The 24,563-nt window shown below is 39.7% G+C and overlaps 1 protein-coding gene across 1 annotated transcript in view; it reads left to right on the top strand.

Annotated features, from left to right (window-relative positions):
- MEF2A (myocyte enhancer factor 2A) overlaps positions 1-14,975 on the top strand; it is a 186,926-nt gene extending 171,951 nt beyond the window's left edge. The window contains exons 10-12 of the mRNA XM_068991072.1: positions 5,551-5,677; positions 9,498-9,624; positions 10,889-14,975. Coding sequence (XP_068847173.1) covers positions 5,551-5,677; positions 9,498-9,624; positions 10,889-11,255 — 621 coding nt within the window. The 3' untranslated portion in view covers positions 11,256-14,975. The remainder of the gene's footprint in view (positions 1-5,550; positions 5,678-9,497; positions 9,625-10,888) is intronic.
- The last annotated feature ends 9,588 nt before the right edge of the window (positions 14,976-24,563 follow it).

Here is a 24,563-nt window from a genome sequence, read left to right as displayed (position 1 = left end):
TTGGGTGATAATGGTAACAAATGTACCACTTTGGTAATGGGGAAAGCTATATATATGTGAGTTTATGGAAAATCTCTGTGTATGCCCCTCAATTTTGCTGTCAGCCTAAACTGCTCAAAAAATAAAGATTTAAAGAAAGAAAAATATTATTGGATTATAACACAAAGAATTACAAAATAGTGAGACTGTTACTTAGTGATTGAATGAATAAATGTAGAAGGGACAGCTCTTTGTTAGAGAAGAATTCTAATCAATGCATGTAGAAAGAATGAGCGAAATGGCAAATCACCATCATAATACGACAGTGCAGACCTTGAAGGCAAGGTCAATGGATGAGTACTAAAGTTAGCAAAAATTTAAGGAGAAACAGGATATTTAATAAATCTCAGAATGTCACTCCCCGAATAATAGTTGATTATAAAAAGAAAAAAAGTGATTTTTATAGTAGAGAATCCTAGTCATTTGATTTGTCTTTCAGGAACTGGATGTGGAATACTGCCACTATTAGAAATAAACACTATAGGAAGTTTCATTTAAGGCATAGAAATATGTTTATAAGAATTGTAATAAACTGCAAAATTGATGGACAAACTACAAGTTTGACATTTAGCAACTTGTCAGTTATCTTGGTCTTTTTTAAGAGTTCATGAAGCATCTCTGTGGAATTCTAAAATCTGCCGCAGAAGCTATCAGTATTTACACTGTTATCCCTGTAAGTTAAAGTGAAAACTGAATACACACACACCTATAGTATTTTGTTGTGTCTTAACAGTTGGAGATGGGTGAAGATATCTATAACAGAACAGTTGAAGAGGATTTTGCCATGTTTGAAACAGCAGTTTATAGGCCAGGTAGTTATTTTTCAGAGTCAGTAATGAGCCTCACTCCTCTTTCACACTGTTGTCTGCAGATAAACCTGCTTTCAGATTGGGACTTCGTGCATCACTGATGCTTATAAAGATGCCTTTCGCAGATTGACAGAGAAGCTTGACTTAAGTAAAATAATTTTTAAAAACTAGTTGGATTATTCTAGCATATTAATATTTTTATATGTGTAGAAAGAAAAGGAACAATGTTTCATTCATCTCTTTTCTGTATGATTTAACAGTTCATTTCTCCTCTCATTTTCTTTATGTGGCTTTTCTCCATTGAAATTATTTTACTCATTTGAAAATTATATTTGTAAATGATAAATATATAAATTTGTAAAACTATTATACTTAGTAACAAATATTTGAGTTCTTATTGTTTCATAATACTGTGTTAGTTACTGTGGGAAAAAAGAAAACATAATTTCTGCCCACCACAGAATTTAATTAAGATAAATGTACATGTGTAACCAGGTAGGGTAGGGATGGGAGGATTTAGATGTAAGTATTGGGCAAATTCCAGGAGATGGTGAAGGACAGGGAAGCCTGACATGCTGCAGTTCATGGGGTCACAAAGAGTTAGACACAATTTAGTGTCTGAACAAACAAAAACAAAAAATAGCGTTGGCATTCTCCAGATTCCAAACAGAAACTAGTTTCACAATTAGGAAATCCTTTTATATGTTATCACAGCATGGCATAAGAACAGAACAAACTGGGGTAGGAGGGTCTTTAAATACTGGCCCTAGAGAATTTAAAAGAATCTTTCCTGTCTTTTGAAGTCAGCTACAGGTACAGAGACAATAAGTAATGTATATTTGTACTCACTGCCTATGTAATCATCTCTTTAGATTTCCAAACAACTCATAGTGTTCAGATAACAAGCTTTTCTAAAGAAGTATTTTATATTCAACTACCAACAGTCTTAGTAACTCTCTTATTCCTCTTATGTGCTGAGTGCAGTCGGAGGAAGAGGAATTGGAGTTGGTGAGTGTGGGTTTCTACTTGAATGGAATTGAAAAAAATATGGAAAGTACTAATTCTTTTCAGTGTTTTTATCTGAGTAATGTTCCCTTTATAACACAGATTTTTTTTTTTCTTGCTGTTAAATACTGTCCAAACATTTTGAATAACTGAACGAAGCACTGGTACTGCAGAATGTGGTTTTTCTACTCATAATTATGTATCTTGACCTGTTTTATTTGTTCTGGAAACTTTGGAATAGAGCCTTTATAAACAATAGCTGTCCATGATCACAAGACATGTTAAAGAATTTTTTAGGAAGATATAAAATACCTTATATAGTTCCCCAAATTATTAATATATTTTTAGAAAATGACTTCACCCTCACAGTTCCTCAGATTGTAACACACTGTCTTGTGTTGTTTCTCTTTCTTTCAAAAAGATTACATCATTTTTGGTGAGGTCACCTTTTTCACAGAGTTAGAATTATTTCATCCTGCATGAGACAATCTGAACCACAAGGGGGTTCCCTGTTTATTAAAACGAATGTCTTTAATTGAACATACACAAACTTCCTTTTTTTCTATCAGAAGATATTCTGTCCTTAATAGTAGCTGTTACTTTTTTTCAAAAACAAATGATTTCTATTGGCTTTTCTTCTAGAAAATAAATTTGACTAAAAATAACTTTCAGTTGCTCTTTGGGAACTAAAACTCAAACCTCAGAGAACTGATCTTCTGATTTCAAAGTCAGCTGCTAATTAGGTGACTTTAAGGGAACTAAAGACACGAAAATGTTTAGTTTTTAGCATGGACAGGGGTTTAGATTGCATGAAAGCATGGGGGAAAGGCATCTGTTCGTTTTACATTTTATTATTACATATATATGCATGCTGGTGTGTTTTGCACAGTTTGTTTCTTTTCAAATAAGGTTGTCTGTGCTCTGTCCTTAAAATTAGAGATTCTTCTTTAACTTTGTGATCACTCTCACAGTTTTGGATGTGGTTTCACATTGGGTAACTGAAATACACTGAAAGTGATGAAAGTGAAAGTCGCTCAGTCGTGTCTGACTCTTTGCGACCCCAAGGACTATACAGTCCATGGAAATCTCTTGGCCATGGAATTCTTGTGGTGTTGGATTATATCATGTGCAGATTTTAAGTATCTTTTGGGGAAATACTTTACTTACTGATACAATAATGATTAGCAAATGATAGTTTAAATAATTTGTCTTAGATTAAATCTCACTATTTATACCCTTAAGAATTTAATCATAAATGCTTCCTTGTGAATTTATGAATTATCTAGCAGTATGTTGCCCTCTAGTGGCTGTTGAAATCAATGCCATTGAGATTATGAGCCTTGATGGGTAGAACCAATATATTGGAGTGTCACCGTTTTACAGACACACACACCACCACCGCCACCCCGTCTTGAGGTCACATTAGGAGACTTCCATGGAGGTGAGAGTAGGGCATGGATAGAACCAGGCTAGACCATGTCATACTGTGTTTTTCACCTAGTATTTGACTCTTGAAGTTTCAGTGACAAAATTTGTGAGAACAGATCTCTGTTCTCTCAAAGTAGATCTCTGTGTCAAAAATTCACTAAAATTTTTAACTTGATGCTGAGACAAAAATGTATATTTAGTTGTTATATGTTGACTTTTACATTCCTTAAAGTATACCCTCAATTACAAAATCTCAAAGGTAAATTTCTAAGTATTTGAAGATTATAAAATCTAGCACATAAAAATACTTTTGATTAAGAAACAAATATTTAACCAAAAACTGTAAATAGTCATTGATATTCTCTAAAACTTAAGCTAATTCAAATTCTAAAACTTAATTAAAATGCAGAGCTCTGTGTGTAGAACCAAATCACAATCAGAGACACAATCTGTTAGAATCTAGAAAGTTGTTCAAATTGGCTTGAGCTCTAGAATAGAATCATGAGTGGCTCTGACCCAGAGTGAGTGCCCTGACACCTACACTAAAGGCCCGTTTAGAGCCAGGCTATAAAGATGCCTTTAAAAGTCTTTCAATTCTAGAACAACTCTCCTTTCTGACAGCTCCAAGGGAATAGCTATGGATCAGAAGGAATAACTATATTTACCTTAAAAAAAAAAAAAAAGCCAGTTATGTAGAAATCTTGGGCCAGAGAGTATCTTAGAACAATTTTAGGATATATCTTACATTTCTGAAGTACTTAGTATATCAAAGCACTTCTTACTGTTGCCTTACTAGATTCTCACAGTAGCACTACCGAGCAGCAGTGCAGCGATCACCGTCTTCTCTGCTTTGGAGAGGGTCAAGGATTTTTCCAGTGCTCAGGAATTAGTGAATCTGGGGCAAGAATCAGGCCAGTGTAGCCTGAGTGGTCTTTCTAATATCCTCTAAGTTAAGATTGGATAGAAAATACAAACTAAAAAGAAATAAAATGAGATATGAAATATCTAGATCTAACCAAAGGTCTTCAATCTGATTACCATTTGAAATGGTAATAGAGAAGACTGAATGACATCCTACTTTCTGTAATCTCAGGGGCACTGAGTTATACTTTGATATGGCTTAGGTCCCCTAAATGTCAGTTACCAGGCTGTAACTTCTTCATTTAGAAAAAAATAAGCCTGGAGTTATGCTTTAGCCTTCTTGTGTTCTAACCACATGGAACTTGGAGTCTCTGTTTCACTGATTCTCAGTTTTAGGACGTGTTTGCTTGAGGCAGCGTTGTGAGAAACTGCTCTTTCATATCCATACCCTTACAGAATGGTGACTGTCTTAAACTGACTTGATTCTTCTGTAGTTCATTTTGTTTCACTCCCACTGTAGATGGGATGCTATGTAGATGCAGTCGGTCAGCAAGCATTTACCGCTGGTCATCCGCAGCCCTATCAGAAGTATTATATTTTATTTAAAAACTCTCTACTCAAAGCTTCTCCATTCATAAGCGTCCGGAGAAGGGATACATGGCTGAGTCTGCCATTAAAAAACAGTCAATGGCGGATGATGGGAGAGGGTCTGCATGTATAGGGTCAGGGAGTATATGGCAAATCTCTGTACCTTTTCATCAGTTTTTCTGTGAACCTAAAACTGTTCTTTAAAAAAATCTTAATAAAAATTTATATCTAAATACATACACATATACATATTTGTGTGTTTACTGCAGGATCTCAGGGAAGGAAATATGAATACAAGCTGCAGTTTAGTAAGCTATGACTTAAAACCCTGTTAACTTGTAAATCCAGCAAATAGAAGTAGTTTTGAACTCTCTTGGACTCTCATGGACTTATAATCTTTATATACACAGATAACCTTGTTATCCTCAGGTATTTAAAATCTACACATATCTTACTTAGGTAGGGTAGCCTGGCAGTCTTTATAAGTTGGGGCCTCAAGTCCTCATTTATGTTAGCATATAAATGTTATCAGCTCCAATGCAAGTTTCTATTTTAAGGATGTATCTCTGACATCAATAAACTCTCTGAAAAAGGCACTAGGGGAAAATGAATGATTAATGCAAAATACATCCCTTAAAATTAAATATTTAGTTATTCTCATTAGTATTTTTAAAGTTTTCACATGATCACTTGCTTCAGGGAATGATGTTCACATCATAAAACTGTGAAAAATGTCACTTTTAAATTGAACATTCTATTTTAAATATTAAGCTTAAATATAAATACTCATAGAATAACACTTTTTTCTACTCTCTCACAGAATACCCAAAGGATAAGCAGTTCTCAAGCCACTCAACCCCTAGCTACCCCAGTGGTGTCTGTGACAACTCCAAGCCTGCCTCCACAGGGCCTGGTGTACTCAGCAATGCCGACCGCCTACAACACAGGTGAGCCTGCCCTGTTGCCTTTTGTGGGGTTTTTTCCTTTGTTTTGTTTCAGTGTGTGCTTTTGTGATTAAAAAAAATATATATTTATTGAAATAAATTATTTCAAGTTTCTTAGATTCACAGTTGGATATGTTAATGAAATACATGCTAGTCTTGAAAAAATTACACAGTACACATTGATTATAGAAAGATTCCCCAGCATGAACTTCTGCTTACCCCTGAGAGACAACTAGCTGTTATCAAATTATGACGCACAGCAAACGGAGCAAAACAGTTGGTGTTTTCTATGTAGTTCTTGTTACATAGCATCTCACTCTTCCAAGCTTTTGAAATAAGATGTTTTTCTGTATGCTGTGTCAACCTACCTCGGGAAAGGCTGCATCCCTTGGGACCTCAGGACTCAGGGCGGTGGATCTAGGTAGCTGTGTCAACAGGTCACATTTTCCTCCATGTGATAGCCCATTTGGTTTATACTGTTTGTGCCTCGGGGGCAAGACCAGCAGCTTTCTTACTTCTCTTCAAAACCAGTCACTCCTCACCTCTGAGGTGAGCTTTTCACTCATTCATGTAATTTAGACTTTTCATCCACACATACCCTATTTAGAGAGTATATTAGGTAAGTTTAAAAATACTGCAATGATTGGAGGGGTGCTTTCACTGTGTGGAGAGCCCAGTGTATGACGGTTTCTCTAGATGTGCCATTTAGGGATTGGCAGAGGACACGTAGGGGAGCTTCCCTTTCTCAGTAGCTGAGCCAAACACCTGATGCCTCAAAAGGTGGAGGAGAGAGGGAAAGAGTTAAAAATACCTTGCCAGTTTTTCAGAGACCACAGGGCAGGGCATTTATTCTTTTGTGATTCTGATAAATAGATGAATAAAGATCATCTAATTTCAGACTTCAGGGTAAATGCTGTAGCACAGTCTTTCACCCTGATCTGTGGAGCTCCCTGAGGGGTGCAGAGCCATTGGTACATTTGATTGCTGCTTTAATTCCAAGTAGTTCTTTTAAAACAAAAACAACTTTAAATGGTTTTGTTGAAAAGAAAGCTTCTTAGGAAATGTCTACTACCTTTTCCAACAGTCAATATTAAAAAAAATATCCAAATCCATCAACTAAATCTAGAGTAAACCCAGGGATTATATGTTCATAGAAATTCTGTTTCATTGCCCTGGTCACCAGCTATATGAGCAACACTAGTCTAGGGACATACATTTTCTCCCACGTTTATTCTGGAAAAGGAGACATACCCAAGCTGGTAACCTATGGAGGGGAAGTCCTGAGTTGTTGAGGTTACCAGTTTATACTGTGATCTTGAGAAGGTGAGGAAAGTAGAAAATTTGTGAGCTAGAATGTTCAGAGGAGCGTTGGCCAAGGAGATGGTTCTTGAGCTGGGTGTCACCATTACATTACAGTTTACCGAGCATTTCATGACAGGTTTTTCCAATAGAAAACTTAGATACCCCACTATATTTGTTTTTAGAAATGACATTGGCTTTAAAGAATATTTTTTCCAAAGTCCAGAAGGAATTACCAAAACACAGAAATGGAGTCACATTCTCTTGAAACCATCCCTTATCAGTCTCACTCCTGTAACTACTTACTTCTCTCTCAGAGCACCTGTTCTGTTTAATGTTACCACATTATCTTTAATGTATTTATCTTTTTAAAACATGCATCTATAATTTGTCTTTCATTAGTATATCAACTACCTTTCTGTACATAGTTAAGAATCAAACAAGTGCCAGTCAGTCAGTACAGGGATGAATAAGTGAGCAACATTTCAAAAAGTACAGTAGTTCTGTGAAGAGGAATCATATAGACACTTCCTCATGCCCATCTGTAAGATCACTCCCAGCTTCTCAACTTATTCATGGATCCATTCAGCACAGATATAGAGTGTGTTCTGTGTGACAAGCACTGTGCCAAGCACTGGAAATACACAGGAGCACACAGTTACCAATGGAACGTAGGGTCTCTCAGAGGAGAAAGACACAAGACAAATAGCTCTAGGAGTAATTTATCACCTTCGTGTTAAGGGCCGTACTGAAGCTTTGACCTGAAGAGGCTTCGACCTGCCTCAGCCAGGCAGAGTAGGGAGAGTGCTCCAGAAATGGGGAGCACTGTGTGCAGAGACAGCAGGAGCATGGCTGATGGGTCTGGATGGCTGTAGAGTTGAAACCACAGAGGCAGGTTGGGATGCCTACACCTTGCTGAGGACTTTTGGACATGATCTTGAGAGCATTGGGAAGCCATAAAAAGGTTTTAAGCAGAGCGGTATCATGACTATATTTGTTTTGTATGATCACTTAACTACAGCACTCATGGGGCCACCACACAAGAGCCTACTATGATAGTCCAACTAATGAGTGCTAATGGTGTGAACTAGGCTGGTGGCAGTAGAGACGGTGAGATGTGGGCAGGCTTGAGAGACAGTAGCTAGAATTGAGTAGACTTGATTGTTGGTGGAGAAAGTAAGTATCAAGGGTAACACCCACAGATTTCTGGCATGAACAGTTACAGGAGAGTTGGTGCCATTTACTACAGAGAGGCAGGTTTGGAGGAAATTATGAGTTCAGTGGGGTCATGTCAGACTTGATGTGTCTGGAGAGACATCATGACAAGTAGACATGTCAAGTGGGTAGTTGGAAGGATTTGGAGGCACTGTAGAAGGTGCAGTGTGATGGACCCCCCGACTCAGCTTCTGTGGGGAGGGGCAAGGCAGTGTTAGAGAACAGTGACTGAGAAAAGATCCCAAGCCACAGCTATGCTGTTTAAATTCAGTTTCTTTTTTAAAATGCTCATTCACTAGGGAGACTAATTTCTTTAAATACTTCTCTCAAGACATAGAAAAGAAGTTAAAAGTAGAAGAGCTTTTGCCACCTCTCTTTAGAACTAAATGGAAAAAAACAAATGTTAATGTTGAACTGAAATAACTCTACATATGAATGATAACTAACATACTATGTCTTGGCCAAAATGATTATGACTGAAGCGTTTATGTCTTGTAACACAAAGTTTTTCATGAACTTTGATTTTGCATGCAATCAGGGATCTTTGACAGTTCCTGTACTTCGAAGAAATGCAATTAGTTAATTGTATGATAATGAATATACTTTCTATGTCACTAAGCTTGACAGCCTGGGGAAAGGGGTCCTGAATCTTTTCTGCTTCCCCTGTACTTCAGAATGAGACATGCTGAACTAGTTGTAGTCAGGATGAACTGGAGTGTTTTCTCTTTGTTCATGAGGGTAGTGGTGGGCATATATATTTTAAAATGGCAATTGTATAGTAATATCTTTCAGTGACAGCATTTTTGTTAATTCTGTTTACAATCCCAGAATAAGTATCTCAACTTTTTGTGAAATAATAAGCTATAAATATTTAGTACAAAATTGAAACCTCTTTTACTGAAATAATCCCAGACAACTGAATATAGCTAGGTGCTAGAAACCTCCCAAAAGAAAATGTTTTGTCAGTTGTAGACCATAAGCGTGTTTTTAGCTTTCCTGGTGGCTCAGTCAGTCAGTAGAGCATCCGCCTGCAATGCAGGAGACCCGAGTTCTATCCCTGGCTTGGGCAGATCCCCTGGAGGGGAGGGCATTGCAACCCACTCCAGTATTCTTGCTGGAGAATCCCCATGGATAGAGGAGCCTGGCGGGCTCGGACATGACTGAGTGACTAAGCACAAAGGGAGTTCTCTGATGTTACGAAGTACCTGGCTTCTTTCAGACTAAGAAAAGTTTGGGCACAACTGTTTGAAAAGCAGGTGTTGTATGGTCCTTTTATTACACACACAAGGAACATTTTCTTCTTTTTTAGACTACTCACTGACTAGTGCAGATCTGTCAGCCCTGCAGGGCTTCAACTCGCCAGGAATGCTGTCTCTGGGACAGGTGTCCGCCTGGCAGCAGCACCATTTAGGACAAGCAGCCCTCAACTCTCTCGTGTGAGTAACTGACTAGATGTTTTCATCAAACCTCTACCTATGCTTCCCAACCTGTGTCTCATTCCACTGGTAGAAGAAAGGTAACCTGAAGGTGTTCAGGCCTACCTGCCACCCTTCTCTTTCCTTGTTTTGGTTAACATCAACAGACAGAATAAGAAAATCCATTAATACCAACCAAAACATCAACATTAAGCTGTACCCGTTGCTTTATCCCTGGATCGTAGGGAAGGGTGGTAGGGGCTGGGTTTCTTATGTATGGGTCAGACTACGGGGGATTCATGTGGTTGACCCCAGTCCACTGCACACATTGTACCTCTCCAGGAAGGGTTCGCAAAAATGTTCCTTACAGACAGCATGGAAAGGGATTACAGTGGTGCTCAGGTAGGACAGGCATCACTAGCAGGAGGAGAAGGAATGGTGTTTTGGTAAAACTAGAATAGTCAGCCCAACGAGAAGCTGGAGGAGAACAATCCAGAAGAGGGGACAGCATAACAGGTTAGCTGTGTTGCTCCTGTCAGGACACGTGGGACTCCCAGCCTCTTGGCCTAAAAGTCCCCAGAGAGGCTCCCTGCATCCTGGTAGCTCCACAGTACACACTGTCGTTGGTCATCAACTTGGGAACTATGTCATGGAGAAATGGCCAGGGTATCTGAAGGAAATCTCTTTGCTTACACAGGGGTTTGGCCCTAGGGCGTGTGCAGAGCATCCTAAATGAGTACACTAAAAATAGCCGTGCAAAGGCAGGCGCAAAAGGCTTGGTACTCAGACTGAGGAAAAGGCATGTGCACACTTTACTGTGTCCTCCTCTGAGCCACTCACTTAGCCTTTCTGAGACTCATCTGGAGAGTGGGGTGACGTGGCTGCCTTCTGAGAGCTGCTGTGAGCGTAGGTGGCAGGTGCTGTCACAGAGGCAGAGCAGAGGGGAGAGGGAGTTGGGATCGGGGTGCCACTGTCCCTCTGCTGCTTTGGTCCCCGCGCGTCAGTCACTGACACTGTTTTGGAAATTTCAGCCACAGAAGTACCAAGATTTGGGTAACAGAACCAGCCACTAGACATCTTGACTGTACTCATTTCTGTTTTTATCAGGGATATGTTATTTTTTCTGTGTGAAGCACTGCAGGAAACACCAAAACTGGTCTTGGGGAGTTCTGGCAGTGTTTCAGACCCTGGGCTCTTTGTCAGTCAGGTGGTATCTGTAGTAGCCCATTCATGCAGATGCACTCACAAACCAGCTGTCTAACAGATCTTTGTTTTTTTCCTTCAGTGCTGGAGGGCAGTTATCTCAGGGTTCAAATTTATCCATTAATACCAACCAAAACATCAACATTAAGTCAGAACCAATTTCACCTCCCCGGGATCGAATGACCCCATCAGGCTTCCAGCAGCAGCAGCAGCCACAGCCGCCGCCGCCGCCGCCGCCGCCGCAGGCCCCACAGCCGCAGCCCCGGCAGGAAGTGGGCCGCTCCCCTGTGGACAGTCTGAGCAGCTCCAGCAGCTCCTACGACGGCAGTGACCGGGAGGATCCGCGGGGCGACTTCCACTCTCCCGTTGTGCTCGGCCGGCCCCCAAACTCTGAGGACAGAGAAAGCCCTTCCGTAAAGCGGATGCGGATGGATGCGTGGGTGACCTAAGGCTTCCAGGCAGGTGTTTGTACTTTGTGTTACTGCAGTGAACTGCTCTACATATCTAAACTGGTAAATAAGGACATGAGTTAAATATATTTATATGTACATACATACATATATATCCCTTTACATATATATGTATGTGGGTGTGAGTGTGTGTATGTGTGGGTGTGTGTTGCGTACACAGAATCAGGCACTTACCTGCTAACTCTTGTAGATCTGCAGGTGTGTGTACCACGGCAAACAGAGCACCCTGTAGGCAGAGTCTAGTCTGGCACTTCCTTGGACTACTTGTTTCATAAGATAACCAGTTTTTGCAGAGAAACATGTACCCTATATATAATTCTCCCACACTAGCTTGCAGAAACCTAGAGGGCCCCTACTTGTTTTATTTAACTGTGCAGTGACTGTAGTTACTTAAGAAAAATGCTTTGTAGAACAGAGCAGTAGAAAAGCAGGAACCAAGAAAGCAATACTGTACATAAAATGTCATTTATATTAATTACCCAACCTGGCATGGGTCTCTATTGCAAAGAGGTGCATGGGAAAGGGCTGTTGATATTAAAAAACATAACAAAAAAGCCCCACACATAACTGTTTTGCACGTGCAAAAATGTATTGGGTCAAAGAAGTGATCTTTAGCTAATAAAAAAGAGAGAGAATAGAAAACACGCATGAGATATTCAGAAAATATTAGCCTAGAGATATAGAGCATTAACAGTAAATTAATATATTAAGTTATAATTGGAATATGTCAGAAGTTTCTTTTTACATTCATATCATAAAATTAAAGAAACTGATTTTAGCTCATGTATATTTTATATAAAAGAAAACACCCTTATAAATTGATGACTATATATAAAATTATATTCACTACTTTTGAACACATTCTGCTATGAATTATTTATATAAGCCAAAGCTGTATGTTGTAACTTGTTTTTTTTTTTTTTTTTAGAGAATAGCTTTATCTTGTTTTAACTTTTTAGTTTTATTTTGAGAGGGGGAAAAAAACAAACAAAAATATCTTGCAAGCAGAACCTTGGAAAAAAAAAGCCATGAACACTTATTATTCTATATGTAAATTAAAAGTTGAGCCAAACTCTTTGTGTATATAGCATCTTAAATATATTATCACCTTTGATGTAAGTACCTATGTATTGTATGGTCACCAGATTAAAAAGTATATTTTTGTGGATTGCCGCCAATTTAGGGGGAAAAGGCGAGATCCTTATTAAGTAGAGTATTCACTGTTTAATATTTACTATTTTGTTAAATATACTGTACTTTGGATTTTAATTATTGGCCCAGTCTTTTCAGAGGATTGTATAAAGGGGTTTCTCCCCTCACTGGTGGTGAATGTGTGATGTTACATTGTAATCTTTGTGCCGTATGGGTTGAGCATTATTATATATTTTATATGTGTATATAAATAGCAAAGTGGCAAAAAAAATTGATGTTAAGTTCATCCTGCATAAATGTAAAATGTGTTGTAACAGATTTTATAAGGCATTATTTAAAACTTGCCTTTTGTGAGGAAAAAAATATAGTAGAGAAACTGACCTAATTTAATTAATATTAGAGAAAATGGCAAAATAGTAGATGAGCACAAAGGTTTTATAAGTGGTAAATGATTAGGTAAGAATATTTGTGGGGGAAGGGATCTTTGTTTCTTGACCCTCTAAAATAGATTGATGCAGCTGGTTACAAGATAACTATCATTCTGGACACTCTGTGCATTGAATGACACTTCAGTGTGGGGAGAAGTCCTCTCATGGTGCAGATCCTTGGCATGACTCTTGCCATCCTGATGCCCTCAACTGAGATGCTGACCAAGGCCTTACTCTCTCAGGAAGACAGCTAAGTGGTGACAGCAAGTTCGGCAGTTCCCTGGGCTTGTGCCATGACAAAATTCAAAGTCCTGTATATCTTTCATCGTCGATTTTTAAATACTCGTTTTCTTGAGAAACTCAAAATAAGGGTTGAAAATTACTGCTATTTTATATTTTAAACTTAATATTAAGCAGCTACCTACAATTTTTACTTACGTTTTTGCTTTTTCCCCCTAAATTGCGTTCCTTGTGACATTTTCCTCATATGCTGTTCGTGACAAATCATCAGCCAGATTTCCTGGCTGACACATAGGTAGTTAGGTACAGGATAAACTTGTGGCATTCACAGCTGCAAAGTGGAATTCTGTTTTTAATGACATTTTGGGTAGTAAATTTTGATAGAGGCCAAAAGAGGGAGGGTGATACACTCTCTCCTCTCATCAGTTTAGACATTTGGCTTTTATTCAGAATGGATTTGTTTTGTTTTGTTTTAAATATACTTATTTTACTAAACAACTTACAGGCACATTTCTTCATGAGGTCACACCTAGTTGAAACAACGCAGTTTCCCAACACTGAATTTCCAAGATAATCCTTACCACTTTGTAAACCATTTATAGCTTTGAAAGTGTTCAGTGCTTCTTTGGTTGTTATTTATGCATGTTCATGAACTTCTGCTGTACATGGGATAGGAGTTAACACATTCACATTTACTGTCTATTTTCTTGTGTGCCTTACGAGATGGCTTTTCTGACTGTATCTCAATAGTCTTTCTTTCTATGCAGGTTTATAATCAGTACAACTACTGTTTTCTAAAATAATATTACCAAGGCTCGGAGTTTGTATTTCAATTACACTGACCAAGTAACAATGTATTCCATTTTCAGGAACTGAGTATTTGACTGTTAACCCTTTTCTCATATGCCCAGTGTGACTTAGAGCATATGGACTTGACAGAGGCATCCTCGCCCAGACCCCATGTACGAACACATTATACACATGCATCTCCTGGTGGGAACCAGCTCAGAGTGGGGAAGACACGAACCACATTACTTTAGAACCTACTTTTCTTACCCTTTTTGGACTCCTGTGTTTTGTATGACACCATTGCAAGAAATTTTATCCCTGCAGATGAAGTATTTTATTACTAAAAGACAAAAACAAAAAAAGCTAGAGTAAATTGCACTGGTTCAAGTACGGTTTCCAGCAGCTGTACTTCCTTCAGCAGTCTACCTGGTACTACATTGAAAGGGAAAGTCACCATTGTATGTCTACAGATGGTCCCAATCAAAACTCCATCTTTTGAGCCCTAATTATGTCCATTGTGTTAAGAGACTAAATCAGGGGTTTGTTCTAAAAGAACAATATATGTTTTACCATTTCCTTTTACTGTAAGGACAGCTAATAAAGCATTAACATATTTTCTGTATTAACCATCATGCGCACAAGAAATACATAGTAAATAAGGAACCAGAAAACTCCTGGCATCGGATCATAAGAAGCTAGATGATTAGAATGTGAAAAAGATTTTACAAATGTAAAACTTTTATTTCTCTGTAGAAACTTTCTTCACTTTGCTGTGCAAGAAGACACTGCTTTGCTATATTTAAAATGGCTTTTTTAAAAGAGATTTATGTATTTGGTAAATGTTTGTAGTCAACAGTTCACACAAGAAGCTGTACACGGTTTGAACATGTAAAACCGTTTGGCGGCACAAGCTGGACTTTGTTGCCATCCTTGAGATGAACCTTTTAAGAAAAAATAAGTTAATCTCAATTTTTTCCCTGAATGTGTTGTTTTTTTCCTTCATTATACAATAAATATTATAGTGAACTTTTTATCAAATGGTAAGAAAATGTTAGAGGTTGTTGTAAACTATTTGTATCCTGCACTCACTACAGTAAAGACGGACTGGCTTTTCCTGTGTACTCCAGACTCTGTCATATTTGCCACCAGTCGCCCTCTTTTCCATTCCCTTCTCTTTCCCAAACCTCTTCCGCCTGCAGGTCCCTTTTACTTCCTTTGAGATGTGGTCGAGGAAATTGTTACAGCCCACCCCCCCGTATTGGCTCCTGAGGCCTCTCTTCCTGGGCAGCCCTGGACCCTTCAGGAAGCAGCCAGCAGTCTAGTGCCGGCATCAGCCAGCCCGGCTGTTCTGTGCCTGTTGGTGTGGCTACATTAAAGCCATTCAGGCTCTGATAACAGCTTCCTGCAGGATATGCTACTGGAGTGCGGGGATGGATGTGGGGAATTTGTTAGAACTTAACTGTCATCAGTTTATTTTCCTTTCAAGTTTAGGTGGCGAGATGATTTGTTTTACCCAAAATGCATACATAATACTGAGCTGGAGTGGCAGAAACAGATTTACTAAATAAATTTTTATTTTCAAAAGTGACAGATGTGAAAAATTATCTTACACTTGCAGTGAAAAGTTTTTTTCCTCTGATTTGCCTTCCGAGCCATCTCCCAGCTAAGCAGATTCTTGCTGTCAGTTAAATTAAAAGCTAAATTTTTGTGCTGCCTTTACTTGCTAGCTACTGTGAAACTCTGATTAGCCGGTTTTGAAAGCTGGTTGAAGCCTGTGGCTAAAAATAATCACAGCTGCAGCTACTTGAAATCAATTCACTGCGACTTCCTAGTTAGCTCCCATGCATCCTGCCTTCCTCTAGGCTCTGTCTTGTTTTTAAGGTCTGACTGGTACCAGCCAAGAAAATGGTTTTTCAGTGATGGTCTTCTGCCAGCAGGCTGGCTCCTGCCACCTCCCATCTGCCTGTCCAGTCTCTCACAAGGAGTCAAAGTACCCCTTGGTTGTAGAACTGAGGAGACAGCTGTATTCCTTCCAGCTGACACAAGGGTTGGGAGGTTCCACATGGGCACCTGAAGCACTCCAGGGAGGGGCTGGCAGGGGCTGAGTGGACATGTGCCCCTGGACAGTGAGAGCTGGGCCCCAGCCCAGGACTGCACATTCCCAGAGTGAATTCGCACCTCCACTTCAGTGTCTGCTTCCAGAGGACCCAGCTTCGAGAACGTGTCGTAGACCCCACAGGCGGGCTGCTCTGTGAATACCAAAGTGTCCGAACGTAGCTGGGGAAAGAAAAAAGTCAGTTATACTAACTGGTTTCACCATATTATCCTCTCCTACCTTTCTTCTTAGACTTTAGTTTTGAATTAATTTTTAACTTACAGAAAAGTTGAAAAAATAGTAGGTTCATATGTCCCTCTCTCAGCTTTCCCTAATGTTAATATTTACATAACCGCAGTACCACTATCTCGAAGAGTCAGACACCACTGAGCAACTAAGCACAGCACGGTACCACTATCAGAACCAAGAACTTAACACCGATAGAGCACTCGTAACTAAACACCTTACTTGAATTTCACCACTTTATCCACTATTTCTGTTCTAGGATCCAACCCAGGATCCCACATTGTATTTTGTTGTTATGTCTCTGTAATAGTTCCCCAGTCTTGTCTTGTCTTTAAAAAGACAAGGTGCTTTTGAAGACTACTGACCAGTTATCCTGAATAATATTCCCTTGATGTGGATTTGTCTGATGTTTTCTTACGATTATAATGAGCATGCATTTTGGCAGGAATACCACAGAAGTGTGCCCATAATGCATCATGCATTTCATGATGTCATATGTTTGCACAGGTGATGTTGACCACGACTACTTGGTTAAGTGGTTTCTTTTGGGTTTCTCCACTGTGAAGTTACTATCTTTTCCTTGTTGATAAGTATCTTGGGGAGATACTTTGAAACTATATAGATTTCTCAAACATACCTATTAATTTTAGCTTCTTGGTCACAATAATTATTTCTAAAGTATTTGCCTGATTTCTTCTACATTTATTAATTGGGAGCTGTCCCTCTCCCCACTGATTTATTTGATTATATTATAATGGATTCATGATTTTTTTTTTTTTCCTTTGGGTTATAATCTAGTACTATCACTCTGTTCCTGAAGTTATTCCAGCTTTGGTCATTAAGAGCTTCAGGTAGATGCTGATGTTTCTTGGAAAAGCTCCTTTCCATTTTTTAAGCATTTCTTTACTTTCTGGCAAGATGTTAAACACTGACACTCATTCCAGGTACTGGAATAACCACCTCTCTAAGATTCCTAGATCCATGTATTGGAGAATGGCATTTAGAAACCAAGGTGTTTGCTCATTGCTACTAGAATATTACTGCTCTTTGGCCCTCTCTGCAGCCAAAGCTAGGAAATAAGTGTAGGTATGTTCACTCACAGGCTTCCCAGGTGGCTCAGTGGTAAAGAATCTGCCTGCAAATGCAGGCGATGTGGGTTCCATCCCTGGATGGGGAAGATCCCCTGGAAGAGGAAATGGCAACCCAGTCCAGTATTCTTGCCAGGATAATCACATGGACAGAGGAGCCTGGCAGGCTACAGTCCATGGGGTTGCACAGAGGTGGACACGATTAGCACTCATGCATGCTCTTGAAAACAGACATAAATTCATATTTTGCAGCTAGTTATCTAAACATGTATGTGGAAAAACACAAGTTTTGTAGTAATACTTTTATATTTCAATTCGACTTCACAGGATTCCTTTCAGCCTCTCCTTTCCTTATTTGTGAATTTTCTCCTGAGGTAAGAACCTGACTTTACTATCTGCAGTCTGTTTTACTTACTTCTTCAGTTTTAGTGTACACATTAGTTTTAGAACTGCCCGTCCAGGGACTTAGTTGGTCCAGTGTTAGGACTCTGTTTCCACTGCAGGGAGCACTGGTTTGATCCCTGGTCTAGGAACTAAGATCCTGCCTGACTTGGAGCCAAAAAAAAATTGCCAGTCCATACCTAAGTGAGAAACATTTATTGACCAGATTAGAGCATTTGAATAGTTCCTTTCCCATCTGGCCTTAAATTTATCTGTTGAGGGCAGTGTTTTCCATCGTTTTAGTTCCCAACCACTTTCCATGTTGTTATTCAATATAGTTAGGATCATCTGTTGATGTTTTTACTTCAGGTACCCTCCCTTCATGGGCTTCCCAGGTGGCTAGCTCATTGGTAAAGAATCCACTTGCCAATGCTGGAGATGCAGGTTCAATCCCTGGGTCAGGTAGATCCCCTGGAGGAGGAAATGGCAACCTATTCCAGTATTCTTGCCAGGATAATCCATGGAAAGAGGAGTCTGGCAGGTCACAGTCCATGGGTTTGCAGAGTTAGACAACTGAGCGCACATGCACTCCCTCTCATGCTAGTTGGTTTTTATTGGAGGGGAGATGAATGAATGGTATCTGAAGCATTGCTGCTGCTGCTGCTGCTAAGTCACTTCAGTCATGTCCGACTGCGACCCCATAGACGGCAGCCTACCAGGCTACTCCGTCCCTGGGATTCTCCAGGCAAGAGTACTGGAGTGGCTGCCATTTCCTTCTCCAATGCATGAAAATGAAAAGTGAAAGTGAAGTCGCTCAGTTGTGTCCGACTCTTAGCGACCCCATGGACTGCAGCCCACCAGGCTCCTCCATCCATGGGGTTTTCCAGGCAAGAGTACTGGAGTGAGGTGCCATTGCCTTCACTATGTTGGAAGAATCAGAGCTATCAAAAGATAACTCAAGAGTATTGTCACTCTTTTCTCACCCCTGCTACCCAATTCCTCTCTGAATTCTGCCAGCCCTCTACTGATAACTAATCTCTAGCTTCTGGTTTAATCCTTCCAGTGTATCTGGTATAAACAGGATATAAACTACACACTCCTGAACAACTAATGGGTCAAAAAAAAAAAAAAGGAATATCCTGAAACAAATGCAGGTGGAGACAAAACATACCAAAACTAATGGGATGCCGCAAAAGTGATTCATAAAGAGAAATTTATAGTGATAAATGCATATATAAAGTGAAGTGAAAGTCGCTCAGTCAAGTCTGACTCTCTCTGACCCCATGAACTATACAGTCCATGGAATTCTCCAGGCCAAAATACTAGAGTGGGTAGCTATTCCCTTCTCCAGGGGATCTTCCCAACCCAGGGATTGAACCCAGGTCTCCTGCATTGCAGTGGATTCTTTACCAACTAAGCTATGAGGGAAGCCCAGAAATACATATATAAAAAAGAAAGATCCCAAATAAAAAACCTAACTACATCTCAAGAAACTTAGAAAAAGAACTAACTAAGCCAAGGTAAGCAGAGAGAAGGAAACAACAGACCAGAGGGGAAATGAAATAGATCATAGAAAAAAATGTAAAAGATTCAAAACAAAGAGCTGATTTTGAAAAAAAAAATTGGCAAACTTTTAGCTGGACTAATTAAGAATAGAAGAGAATGCAATGAGAAATGAAAAAGGCTATATTACAACTGATAATACAGAAATACATAGGATCATAAGACTTTATGAACACTTAACATACCAGCAAATTGAACAACATAGAAGAAATGGATAAATTCCTAGAAACATACAACCTACCAGGACTGAATCTGGAAGAAACAGAAAATCTGACTAGACCAATAACAGATTAAATCAGTAATCAAAAACCTCCCAACACATAAAAAACCCAGGGTCAGATGTTTTGCTGGTGAATCCTACTGGTTAAAGAATTGCCAGTCCTCAAACTATTCCAAAAAAATTGAATGGGAGGGAACACTCCCAGACTCATTTTATGAGGCCAGGACTTACTGATACCAAAGCCAGATAAGGACAATGTAAGGAAAATTACAAGACAGTATCCCTGATGAACAGAGATGCAAAAATTCTCAACAAAATATTAGCAAAACACATTAGAAGGATATATGATCAAGTGAGATTTATCCCTAGGATATAAGGGTGGTTCAACATATACAAATGAAACCATGTGATAAATCACATTAATGAATGAAAGATGAAAACCGTATGATCATTTCAATAGATGCAGAAAAAGGGTTTGACAAAACATCCTTTCATGATAAAAATGCTCAGTGAAGTGAGTGTAGAAGGGGCAAACCTCAACATGACAAACCCACAACCATCCAACCCCAGTCATGCAACAGTGAAAGGTTGAAAGCTTTTCAACATCAGGAACAGACAAGGACACCCACTCTCCACTCTTGGTCAACGTACTTGCAGTCCTAGCCAGAGCAATTGGCAAGATAATAAAATGGATTCTGGGGGGGGAAATGGGTATGTAGGACATCCCAGCTTCCCCAGTGATTAGGCAGCTATTGACAAATAAAAACCACTCCAGGAGATCTCAAAATTTTAGCAACACCATGGAAAAAAAAAAAAAAAAGAAACACTGAGAATAACTGAACAAGAAGAGAAGACAAATACTACATTTTGCCTCTGCATTATCCCATCCTCCAACACAATATTCAGCAGCAAGAAGGCACTTCCCAGCTAGGAAGAGTCCCCTGAGTGGGAGACTTGCCCTACAGGAAAACTCAGCAGCTTCTACCACTGAAGTCACCAGCTAGCTGCTCCTATTTGCCAGCCACACCATTTACATTCCAAAAACCAGCCAGTTGCACTTCGCTCCAGTCCCTGCTTCCCCACCCTCCCCTCCCTCTCTTGCCTTCCGTCAGAGCCTGGACCTGACGAAGGTAGTGCACCAAGGTCCCCGTGGCTGCACAAAGGGGTCAGACACCTGAGTCCTCACCTCCACCAGAACCTGGGAGCTACACCTGGAGCAAACTGGCTTCAGGAGCTCCATGAATGTAAGACACAAGCCTCTGTGCCCTCACCTGACCCTCACTACTGGCTCTGTGTGAGGGACTAGACCCTCCAAATGCCCACGTATGCACAAGCCTGACCCTGGCCACAAGCCTAACGCTGGCCACTGGCCTCCACTGTAGCACATAAACAGAGAGAGGAGGGGGTACAGCCACAGACAGACATCCTGACAGCCAAAATCCCCAGAGGCTGCTTTTTGGGCAAGGATCAGGCCCTGCCTTCCCTTACTGGCAGCAAGATGCCTGCCTATCAAAACCCCCTTCCAGCTTTGCTCCAGCATGCCAACAACTCAACTCTCATCACCAGCCCTCACTATAGTGCACACACACCCCAAGGAGAGTGTAGCACATGGACATCCAGGGCACCTGCAGCTGCTTGCAGGCCTGGATCAGACCCTGCCTTCTGTCCCTGGCCAGTACCACCACACTTACCTGTAACTAGCCCCTCCGACAGTGCCCCTTCATGTTTCCAGCCTGCGCCCCACCCCTGGCCTTCACTGCAGTCTGCATAGCCAGGGGGAGAGAAAACAGACATAGGAGAGAGCACCAGTGTCCAGGGCCCCCAGCAGCTGTTTCTGAGTCCAGACGAGGCCCTGTCTTCTGTTGCTAGCCTGCACCACCATGCTCATGTGTAGCTAGTTCCTCCAGCTGAGGATCTGCATGCCCCCACGCATAACCCCGTCACTATCCTCCACTGCAGGTTGCATACCCCGGGGGAGAGTGTGAAGCCGCAGGACACCCAGGTCCTCCGCAGATGCCACTGACCCACATCTTGCTACCAGGCTTGACCCCCATCACTTCAAGTGTGCCTGAAAATAACCTCTGCCACTACATAAGCACCAGCAGTGGCCCCTGCAGCACAGTATGGGCCCACCACTTGCTCCAGCCACCACTACTGTCTGCCCTGATCACTAGCTACTTGATCCAGGAGGCACAGCTTAGAAGGCCCATATCCCTTGCAGCTATTTCAGACTCCGTGAGTGCTCACCTAGGAATACAGTTGTCAATATTGCAGATCTGACTCGTTTGAGACACACATCACATCTCCATTGGATCCAGTGCTACCATGTGGCCTGTGCCACTAGACCAGGGGTCACCACACAATATGGTGTTCCCCTTTCCACAGGTGACAGGCTTCTTTTACCAGGATCAGTCCCCACAAAGTTTAGTGGAGGTGACTGCCTCATCAAATTCTCAGATCCCTACAGAAGTCTATAGGGATTACAAAGAACCGGGAAAGCATGTCTTCACCAAAGGAATACAGTAAGCCTCTCATATCCAGACCAAACAAATGGAGATTCAGGAATTTCCCAACAAATAATTAAAAATAATTGCTCTACAGATGCTCAGAGGACTGTAAAAGAACACAGATCATCAATTTGATACTACAAGGAAAATAAGAACAAAATGAGAAGCTCAATGAAGAGACAGAAAACATTAAAAAAACAAATTTTGAAGTCAAAGAATACAATGCCTGAACTGAAGTCTTCAACAAAGACCTTCAACAGCATATTTGAACAAATAGAGGGAAGAATCAGTGGGCAAGAAGACATTGATTAAAACTGTGCAGTTCGAAAAGCAAGAAGAAAAAATAAAAGGACAAAGAAAGCCTACAGGAGTTAATACATAATCAAAAGAAATAAAGTGCATATTACTGGAGTCCCAGAATGAGGAGAGGGGGGGAAAGGTGTAGCAGCTTATATAAGGAAATAATGGCTCAGAATTTCCCGATATGAGAATTGGACATTCAAGTTCATAAAGCTAACAGGTCACCAATCCAAAACATTATTTTCCAAAAAAAACATAGTGATAAGATTGATGGCAAGAGAAAAAATTCTCTTATACAAGGGAGACTCCATAAAGCTATTAGCAGATTTCTCACCAGATACTAGGCAAGGATAAAATGACATAATATATTTAAAGTGCTAAGAGCAACTGCCATCTAAGAATACCTTACCCAGTAAAGTCCTTCAGAAATAGAGGTGAAATAAAATCTTTCCCTAATAAACAAAATCTGAGGGGACTCATTACCACTGAACCTACATTATAAGAAATGCTGAGAAGAATTCTTCAAGCTTAAAAAACACTAGTTAATAGATTGAAAACATTTGAAAATATAGAACACACTGGTAAAGGATAGAATAAGATTTCAAATACAGTGATATGGTGATGTGCAAACTAGTTAACTCTAGATAAAGACTCCATGGCAAAAGTATGAAGCATAGCTTAAGTAGCAACAATTTGTTAATGAACACACAATAAAATATGTAAATGGTATCATCAAAAACCGAAAAGGGGAGGAGGAATAAATGGATACAACTTTTATATGCCATCAGACTAAACTGTTATAGATCAGGAAGCTAAAGTGTGAGGTCACAAAAAGTCTTAGCATATTTAAGAATGAACTCATACTAAGTATCTTTTCTAACCAAAGTGGTATGAAACCAGAAATCAATAGCAGGAGGAAAGCTGGAAAAACCCCAAGTATATGGAGACTAGACAACATATTCCTGAATAATCAATGGGTCAAAAAAGAAATAGAGAAGTTAAGAGTTAGCTTAAAACCCAATGAAAATGGAAGCACAACATGTCATAACCTATGAGATGCCACAAAAGCAGTCTTAAGAGAGAAGTTTGTAGTGATAAATGTCTGCTTATTTTAACAAAGAAAAAGCTCAAGCAAACAACCTGAATTTGCAACTCAAGGGACTAGGGAAAAAACATAAAAAGCCTAAATTTATAAAAAGAAGGAAATAAAAAGATCAGAGCAGAAATAAATGAAATAGAGACCAGAAAAATAATAGGGAAAAAATCAGTGAAACCAAGAACTGGGTGTTTTAAAAAGATAATAAGATTGAGAAATCTTCAGCTAGACTGAATCAGAAAATGAAATAAAAAATATTACAAATGATAGAAATACAAAGGATCATGAGCAATGACTACACACTAACAAACTGTATACCCTAGGAAAAAAATGAAGTTTCTTAGGAACACAGAATCTACCTAGACTGAAGATATAGAAAAATTTAAGCAAGCCAATATTGAGTAAGAAGATTGAATCAGTAATCAAAAACCTCCCCACACAGAAAACCCACATGGTTTTGCTGATGAATTCCACCAAACATCTAAAGAAGAGATAATGAAAATCCTTCTCAAACTATTGCCAAAAAATAATTGAAGAGGAGGGGATATACCCAAACTCACTTACAAGGTACCATTACTCTGATACCAAAGCAAAAACAGATACTTCAAGAAAAGAGAACTATAGGCCATTATCCCTAATGAAGATGGATGCAAAGAATTTCAAAAAAATATTAGCAAACTAAATTTAGCTGAGTGAAATGATCATTTACCATGATCAAGAGAGATTTATCCTTGGACACAAGGTAGTTCAACCTATGCAAATCAGTCAACATGCTACACCACTTTAATAGAATGAAAGATAAAAATCATATGATCAACAGATGTAGAAAAAGCATTTGACAAAATACATCCTTTCCTGATAAAAATGCTCAAGAAAGGAGGTATAAAAGGAACATACCTCAATACAAGTCATACATGACAACTCTATAGCAACTGTTATGTTCAGTTGCTGAAAGGCTGAAACCTTCTACCCTGTACCAGGAACATGACAAACGTGCACACTCACCACTGCAATTCATAATACTGGAAATATCAGCCACAGAAATTTGGCAAGAGAAAAACAGACACCTCCAAATAAGAAAGTAAGATTGACTTTGCTTCCAGATGATATAATCTTACATCTGTATATGAAATCCTAAAGACATAATTCTAAAATTGCTAGAACTAATTAATAAATTCAGTA

This window comes from Capricornis sumatraensis, chromosome 19 (genome assembly GCF_032405125.1).
Source record: "Capricornis sumatraensis isolate serow.1 chromosome 19, serow.2, whole genome shotgun sequence".
Taxonomy (NCBI): domain Eukaryota; kingdom Metazoa; phylum Chordata; class Mammalia; order Artiodactyla; family Bovidae; genus Capricornis; species Capricornis sumatraensis.
This window is presented reverse-complemented; position numbering and strand designations above follow the sequence as displayed.